The sequence below is a fragment of the Malurus melanocephalus genome, unplaced genomic scaffold, assembly GCF_030028575.1.
Source record: "Malurus melanocephalus ecotype Western Australia unplaced genomic scaffold, MMel_1.1 scaffold_159, whole genome shotgun sequence".
NCBI classification, from domain to species: domain Eukaryota; kingdom Metazoa; phylum Chordata; class Aves; order Passeriformes; family Maluridae; genus Malurus; species Malurus melanocephalus.
The window spans coordinates 14,206-23,584 of record NW_026623391.1 but is presented as its reverse complement, the minus strand read 5'-3'; the positions used below and the strand labels follow the sequence as shown (position 1 = coordinate 23,584).

Here is a 9,379-nt window from a genome sequence, read left to right as displayed (position 1 = left end):
AGGAGGACACTACCATGGAGTAATCTAGATGAAGAAAACTCATCCCTGAAAATGTATCTGCCTTCAGATCAGTTACTGACCTTGCAGATAAGTAATTTAGAATAACCAAAGTGATGCAACAAAGGAAATGCTGGAGCTTTAGCATCCATAACTGTGAAACAATACAGCTTCTCCCCTACTCTACCTTTTCAGTTAGACCTTTTCAATGCCAGTTTTAAACCCCTTCCATTCTCTCCTATTAAAAACAAAAGGTCAAGCAATTTCTCCTCTGGAAGCCTAGCACTACCTGTTAAAAATACAGACTTCAGTTATCAACAGCTAAAATTCAAAAAAAATAGCTGCTGAGGTACAGCCAATTGAGCACACTATAAACTTGACATCTGAAAATTTATACTATTAATTTCTACAAGTTTATTACACACAGGAAGAGACAGCAATCCASAGACTACAGAGATTGACAAAATTTATTTATTTATTCCCCGTTTTTATTGACTTTTCAAAGAAACCCACCACCATCCAAGATGGAATATACTAGTCCAAGTTGGAATATACTAGTATGCTACCACTGTTAAAAAAAAAAGGCATGAAAAAAATGTATAGTTGAAGGCTATTAAATTCTGATACATCTGCATGTCACTTTGAGGAAGCTGAAGTACAGTGGCCATCCAGTGATAGCTAATTTGCCAGCTCATGAAGACAAAGACTGATCACTGYATCTGCCTTCTCTTTAAAAGCCAACAGCCATAAGTAGATGGTGTCATTCATTGTCATGCAGGGATGATTGTGCTCTCTCTACTTAGTTGGGCTTCTGGGTTTTCATGATTGTAGGCCAYTGGATGGCTGAGGAGCTTTGGGAAAAAAGAACTTTGAAAGGTGAAAGTTCAGCTTACTAGAACAGACTGTTTTAATTTTATGCTTTAACAGATTATCACCATAGTTTCATGCCTTAATGTCTAACAGCAACAACATTCTTTTTCCCCCAAGAAAAGGGACTATTATGAATGCATTATAATCAAAAATCAAGTCTTTATACCACCTATGTTATATTCAGCTGTTATATTAAGAGGTATCATCTGGGTTAATTACATAACACCATGTTAGAATATGCCTAAAATAAGAGGTTTTAATCAACTATGCTGTGGCTTGAACACCACATTTCAAACATAACTCTGCATTATTTCTGAAACTTTTAATATATCTTAGAAATATACCAATTAAAATAAATTATCGTTATATATTTCTTTATATCAAAGAAGAATCTTCAAACTTACAAAAAACCAGTCCAGAGGTAAATATGTATCATATACCACTAGTGAAGAATTTGAAGTAACTGACATTATTTCCAAATAGTTAGCTTCTTTCAACATACAGTTTATTGCCTGCTCTTCATTTGTTATTTAGCTCACAGAAAGAAGGCCGTTTTGTTTCACAAGAATGTCTCTCGACAGAGTGGACAGGTGGATTTGTTGCTGGATGAGAACCAYTTGTACTGAAAAAGAGAAATACAGTTGTTTAATATATAAAGGCAAGCTGAGCATCAGAAACACTGGTACATCACCAATAATAACCATTATATGCCAGTGATCTGTGTTGTTAAGCTGCACCACGGGAGGTTCACACTGGACATCAGGAAGCTCTTCACAGAAAGAGAGATTGGGCACTGGAATGGTCTGCCCAGGGAGGTGGTGTAATCACTGTCCCTGGAGATGTTTAATAAAAGACTGGATGTGGCACTTAGTGCCATAGTCCAGCTGAAAAAGGTGGTGCTGGGTCATAGGTCGGACTCAATGATCTCAACAGTCTTTTCCAACCTATTTGATTCTATGATTCTGTGAATATAACTATTTGAACATTAACTATACTTTAAAAAAAAAAAATCAAAAAGAAACATTAAAAAACCCTTTTTAACTCATGCACATATGCACGTATATATATACATATGTATTTGTACATACACTTAGTAGACACACATGGTGTAGCAGCTCCTCTCTGATTACCTGCCCTTACATCTTAGTACAAAATCCACAAAAATAATTTATGAGTTTAGGTAATACCAGATACTCCAATGACAAAGTGGAGAATTGATGGCACTACAACAGAAGTTTCTGCTTTAAACTACATGGATAGCCAGGTTGGATGGGGCTTGGAGCAACCTGATCTAGTGGAAGGTGTCCATGCCCATGGCAGGGGGCTGGAACTGGATGAGCTTTTAAGGTCCCTTCCAAGCCAACCACTCTACAATTCTACAATATTTTGCCTATTTAAAAATATGGACTCCAGGTACTTACCAAGCAAGCTGAATGAAACTTCTTCTTGCACGTTCTGCAAGCTTTTTTGGGAAGAGARTAGTTTGAACCATGAATGACTGAAAAACAGATCATACAATCTTCAACGCCTTCAAAACGTTTATCCACATTATTTTTCCACAAAGATAAGCCTTCCATAATACTTCCATTCTAGCAGAGGGAAAAGAGCTGTTAATATTGTAGAATTCCTTTGGACTATCCCTATTGTATTCATAAAAACATGAARGAAACAAAGCCTGAAGGATTTATAATCTGAAATTACATGCAATACATGCAGTGAACTATTTATGACAGTCTAATCTACAGAAATGTAGGATTCATCAGAGCAGGAAGAGTGCATTCAGGAGCACTTATAAAGGGATATTGAAAYTTTCAATCACTGCTTTGTTTTGTTCTAACCACAGACGATGCAATTTCAGCAACCATCAGTCTTTGAGAGAATTCCGTGGACTGGGTTTTTTGGTTTTGATTTTTTTTGTTGTTTTTTTAAATTATAGTTGAGACGGTACTGCCACACAGGGAAAACACTGGCTCATGTCTCAAGAGATTTAAATTTTCAGCTTGCTCTGGATTTAACAGGACCTAGTGGGCTGATCATTTTACCTGTATTTCTATGTCTGGAGAAAAGCAGATGGTAAAGTAACCCCCTTTTATTAAGGTCTTTGAAATCTACTGATGAGATCTGTTACACAGATCTATACAACACYGCATTACTGAGAATATTTTTCTGCTATAAGGACTTTTTAAGTTTKSAGAACTAGGAGCTTTCTTTAAATTCACCTGATGTGTGAGATAAGTGCTTAACTGTAGCATCCAATTGCGCCACTGCTGTACRGCCACACCAACCCTCTTTCCACTCTCAACTGTAATGGATCCCAGTGGATAATTTGAGGGAAGCTGTATAATTAGCTCAATAAAGATATCATCAACAGAATAGGTTGCAATGACTTCTCGTGCTGCAGACCGAGCTTTTACCTATGAGAAAAATAAATATATGTATCAAAAAATGCCAGAGATACTCACCATCTCTAGTCTTTCAATATATATATATGCATATATATATCATAAAAACTATAAATACATTACCATACACATTAAAACATTTTATTAGATCAGACAAGATCTTATTTTTAAAGAAAACAAAAAACCACTCGTATCTTGGCAAATGAAAAATACCAGCCAGTTTTCAATCCACTGATTGATTACATTTTTTTTAAACAGAAAAGTAGTATATTGATAGCAGTACCTTCCACTTCTTCCTCAACTTCTTCCACATCCTAAAACCCATTCTTTCATATTTTCCAAACAGAATATTAATAAACATGAATTTAATATATTGATACCAAGAAAAATTATGTTTCAACAGTCACTTAGAACAACAAAACTGCAATCATATAAAACACTCAGAACCACAGTCTGGTTCTGAGAAGTAAAATTTCTTGAAATATTTGCAAAAAACTCAAGTAAGTAAAAAGAAAGGACAAGTGTTACTCACTGTCATGCCATTAAATAGCTGTGTGCTAGTCTGAACAGAAGATATTTCCTGGGAGGAGAGCACACCACTGACATATTTGCTTGTGAATTTATCCACAACATTGAAGACACGTTTCTCACAGCTATTCCACCACAGCCTCACCATGGCTGGCAGGTCTTTCAGAGTCATATGGTACACAGAGCAGGCCAAGTGTGGGATCTGGGATGACAGCACCCCTGTCCCTGGGAGGGAAAGAAAAGGTGTTGAAATACTCTTAACATATTAGTCATAGATGTTGGTGCCTCCACACCACATACAAAAATTCTGATCCCAACATAACTSTGGTAACTGGTATTTCATGTACATGTTCCTATTATTGCTACTCTAAGTGCTTGTTTGACTCAGTCCTTCTTCACCACACTGGTTTCTTTGTTCCTTAGCCTGACACTTCACATCTCAGAATTCACCTTCTAATTCAGAGACTGAACTCCAGGTGGACACCAGAAATGAACAATAATTTTATATTGTAGAAATCACCACATGCTCACTTTGGAGCAAGCAAACAATAGGGTGTTTGGAGGACAGYTGAGCTTTGCAGGCATGTATAGCAATGGCCTCAAGTTCCACCAACAGAGGTTCAGGTTGGATAKTAGGAAAAAATTCTTTGCTGAAGCCATAGATAAGTGCTGGACCAGGCTCAGGGAAGTGGTGGACTCACCATCCCTGCAAGGTGTTCAAAAAACAAGCAGATGGGGCACTTTGTGATATGGTTTAGGGGATATGATTTTCAGCCAAAGAGTGAACTTGGATGATCCCCGAGAGCTATTCCACCTTCATGATTATATGACGAGATGAGAGAAATCTTTCCCTTCCAATGTCATGTTAGTAATTCTTTCTTACTGTCATCCAGATAAACTGTTCTGCAACATACAGTGATGTCCAAGCAAAAAAGTAAGAAATGGAAACTCCATTTCCTTGCTTRTATCTACACAGGTACATAACATAAAAATTTCAAAGACACTTTAAAAATGTTTTCATGTTTCTCAGCTAAAAATAGCAGCGTATCTTCTCCCATCATCATTGACTAACTGAGTCTTCTAAACACCATGACAAAAACAACAYACAGTTTAACATCTCAAATGTTTAAAAATATGTATTAAAACATTTTTAACCTTATGAATTTATATATTGAAATATAAGAAAACATGTAAATTCTATTTAGTATTAAAATATATATATCTAGAAGCAATGATCCCAGAATAGATCACACGTTTTTAGTGTTTTAGAACCTTTACATTCAGGATTCAATAGYAGCAATGCATTCCTGTTTTTTGTTTTTCTTGATTTTTCTGATGAACATGTCAACTTTGGTTAARTTTCAGATGGGGAGTGTTAGCCAAAATTTTTAAATACATGTATGAATTTGTCTCTCTTTGGATCTGTTTTATAGGTAAGGTTTTTCTAAATAAGTACTTTTAAGCAAAAAGGTGTACTTATATATAACAAACTCTCAAATGCACAAATACAATTTTTACTAACCTTTGACATCTAACTGAAGCTCTTCAGTAAAGAAGGTTTTTGTGTCCTTATTTGGAACTTCTGAAGTTTGCCCAGRAAAGACAGGGTTTTCAGGCATAAGCCTGAACAAGTGATAAAGCAGTTTATTCAGGCTTTTAGTTCTTCTAAGGTATTGTGAGTAGAGAACTCGCAGCTGGTAGCATTGCATAAAAAAAATTCACAAAAAAAACCAAAGAACAGTAAATATAGCTTACTCTGTAAATAATACAAATATGTCCTTGCAGGGAGGAAGAGCAACATTGTCATTCAGAACTAGTGATTAGATCAGTTTAGTTCTCTGCATCATTTTGAATTATTAGAAGATCATAATATGTACCAAGCTTGTCTGAAAATGCAAGCAAGAGTCATCTTTTAATGAATCTTAATTCTTCATTGCTCTAACTTTACCATCCTCAACTATAGCAGTGCAGAAAATTAAATCTATTGATGCTTTCTAAATTTCACAAATTTCACAAATTTCACAAAGACAAGGGATAAGAAGCTACACAATTAAAAGAATAAAAAGGCCAGATGAAACTTCAAGACTAAAACTAAGTTAAGAAATTAAGTTAAAAAGAAGACTCTGAATATATACCTGAGAAGAAGCTGCCTTAAAGAAAGCTAATATTAACTTCCAAATGAGAAGATATCCTAGAACAAGGCAGAACTCATCACTCAGGGGCTGAATAACTGCAAATTCTCCAACCGGAATGCATTCCAGGATGTTTTCTAGCAAGAGCTCTTGAGTGGCCAGGATAGACATAAGAGCTGCTGGAGGTGACCTATGGAAAAATGGAATAGTAAACTCAAATCTTGAGCACAGCATGAACTGAATTCAGCCTTCCTAGAAAGTTCATAGCCTTCCTAGAAAATCATGAAAGTAAAGCCATGCATGCAGAACATAAAATGAGCCTTTTATTACAGGAAAATTCACTCTTTTTCATTTTTTTTTCCTGAAAGGGATAGTTGGTATTTTTACCTCCTTAGAAGACAAATTTAAACTGAATTCTGATCACTTCATCTGGAAGTGGTCTATGGCTGAGCTGATTTAACCTACACCATGGAGAGCTGCTTTTCTTGCTTTCTCTGGAGTCACACCAACAAAGGAGAAACTGAACAAYGATCTCCTAATCACTGTTGGCACTGGCTTAGAATGTCTTTTGCAGTTCTGCAGTTAGGAAAGGTATTAATCATTGGGTTGAAGTTAAAAAGCAATTTTAACCAGTTACCACATTCCCTCTTCAAACCATTGACCTCATTGGATTCAAGCTAAAAGTATAAAACACATAGGTTAATTCTGTTCAGCTTCAAGTAACTKAAGTTACCTGTGCAGATGGACACATTCTGAATACAAGTAAAAATCTGCCAAGATTTTCCAATATAAAGCATATACATGGCATTTAGTCCAGTAACGGCCCTAAAAACAATTGCAAATACTGTCTCCAGTTTTAGTGCAAAGGCAGATAGAACMAAAACATCAAATATTTTAAATATTTAAAACCCTATTGCTATAGCCATGTATTTTTTTCTTTTAACATGTCCTAGCTGACAACTATTCTGCTGCAAATTTCAGTCTTATAACACATTTTAAAAACATGGAATACAGTGTTATAAAAAGTGAGGGAAAAAGTACACACAATGCCAATTCGTCCTCTTCRTCACCATAGGATTTGAGATCTTCATCATCAAATTTAGGCAATTCAGGCATTAATCTACAGAAATATGGAAAAAAAAGAGGTTTAATTTTTTAATAATTTTAAATAAACTATTTTAATATATGTGATGCATAGTTCTTCACTTATCAATGTCAACATTACTGATAGGCAATAAAATAATGGCAATTATTCCTTAATAACAACACAGAATCTTTAAGAGACATGTCACCATTGCAAAGATGGTGCATGAGTGACAGCCAATGAGCATTCTCCTTGCTCACTTCYCTTCCAGACCTCTAACTTTTCCTGAGTCATGTTAAAATAAAATTCTCTATTAGAATAAAGCTATTGCAACTTTATGCCCCAGTATAAGTGAAAGATAATGGTAGCTGGCTTAAGCCATCTGCCTTGCAGTCTGCATTTTGGGGAGTCAAATGCACATACTATTTTACAAATTCTGTATTGTYTCTTTAGGTATTAGAACAAAAAGTTCACAAGAATACTACCTATACTACCTATATATTCACTTTATTTACCTAAACTAGTGAAAATAAAAAGGTCATACTATTTAATGGTATTGTCAGACCCAGATCAAACCTGGAATATTTCAGTTTACGTTTTAATTTAATTTACTCAGATTCTATGAGTGCTAAAATAAGGGCTAAAAATAAATACCTTTACAATTATTAAGCCTACTAATTAACTTTAGCATTCATAGCTTTATATAGTGTCCTCCAAAAAACCCCACAAATTGCCCCATTAAGGATTTTCTCCCAAAACGGAACATTACTTTCTACCAGTACATATTCTATAGCACATTAAAAAAAAAAAAAGGGCAGGGGTGTTGAGAGGTGATGGGAGTGAGAAATTTGTTGTTTCTTACTTATGCARCATATGGTAGACAGAAACCTGCACAGGTCGAGCCCGGGAAAGCAACAGTGGAGAGAGTGTGTTCAGCAGAGTCTGGAGTTTATCTGGAAGATTTGTCTTCTGGCCTGCAACAAACTTYGGTGGCAGCTTATGGTTTAACAACTGCTCCTTTGAGATGTAAGTTAGAGCTTCACCCAAAGATGTTAACATAGAGTTCTGAAAAGAGCCTTCTGATGCAGTTTTGGTTTCTCCTATTTAAAAGAAGACAAGCTGTGATGCAGACCATGTGGATAACACCATAAATACATTCTGCTGGAAACAACTAAAGACTGCACTTAGCAGGTTCCATCTAATCTTAGTAATAATAATACCTATGTTAAGTGCAATTACTTTACTAATTAGCATGTAAATGTTAAAAAAAACTGAGCTGTTATAAACAATATTGATATTGTATTCCTCTAAATTCAAAAATATGGCCTGTTCAGCTCTATTTCAAAACAGCCTGGCTATTACCCCCTCGTCATATACTTGCCTGTGATTTTCACCAACAAAGGTAGCAGCAAATTGTGAATTCCCTCAGAAAAGAATTCTTTCCATTCACTGACCAAGTTCTTAGGAAGATTTGCAGTAGTGTCAGGAGCTGCAGTCTCAAAGAAAGCACTAAGGGCAGATGCCAAGTCACAACTGACACAAGCAAAAATCTGCACAAGCGGGACATGATAAAGCAAACAGCTTTCGTTTGTTGTCTAGGAGGAAATAAATAAAGAGGAAGATAAATTTGATTTAAAATATGTTTCACATTCCCTGTCTATACCATAAAGTGTAATTTCAAAGAAGATTCGATTGCAAGGACCATTTCAAATTACTTTGGGGCAGGTAAGKGTGTTTAAAAATAGAATTTGTACTTTTATAAGACTTCCTGAAATGAATTTTCAAGTCTCACCATAGTTTAAACCATGGATTGTTTTCATTATATAACYTTCTTTATAATGACAGAAAGAAAAYTTAATTGACAACATGCTAAAACTGGAAATTATTGAAGTAGCTATCAGGAGAATATTTCCTCTCCTCCAATGCATCTGCTTCATTTTTGTCCTTGAAGGAAAATCAACTAAAAATATTCCCAARTACTTAGTMTACACAACAAGATKTTYTTAAAAGTTGKTTGGYTGTTTGTTTTTAAATAAAATGTATAGTTCTGAGGAATACATACAGTACAGGTAAGGTTAATCCTGAGACCAAGAAAAATCACATGAAGCTTCCAGCCTGCCGTTCTAAGTGCACAGGAGAGTGACAGATTCTATATCTTCATTTGATTAATTAGGAAGTAGTCAGCTGATATTGACAATGACCTGTTTCCTAACAGCATTAGACTATAACTTAGATGTTTCATGTGATCAGTTAGATACTGACTGAAATGCAGATAATGCTTTTTTTTCAGTAAATTGTGAAGCATCATGTTACACTGTGTCTTAAAGGAAKATTATTTTTCAACACAGAGACCTACAAGCAGATGT

At 35.3% G+C, this 9,379-nt stretch overlaps 1 protein-coding gene across 1 annotated transcript in view; it reads right to left on the bottom strand.

Annotated features, from left to right (window-relative positions):
• Positions 1–446: 446 nt before the first annotated feature.
• LOC130576860 (E3 ubiquitin-protein ligase listerin-like) overlaps positions 447–9,379 on the bottom strand; it is a 22,686-nt gene continuing 13,753 nt past the window's right edge. The window contains 9 exon segments of the mRNA XM_057371817.1: positions 447–1,489; positions 2,289–2,456; positions 3,087–3,281; positions 3,802–4,022; positions 5,320–5,491; positions 5,933–6,119; positions 6,975–7,049; positions 7,876–8,113; positions 8,395–8,608. Coding sequence (XP_057227800.1) covers positions 1,427–1,489; positions 2,289–2,456; positions 3,087–3,281; positions 3,802–4,022; positions 5,320–5,491; positions 5,933–6,119; positions 6,975–7,049; positions 7,876–8,113; positions 8,395–8,608 — 1,533 coding nt within the window. The 3' untranslated portion in view covers positions 447–1,426.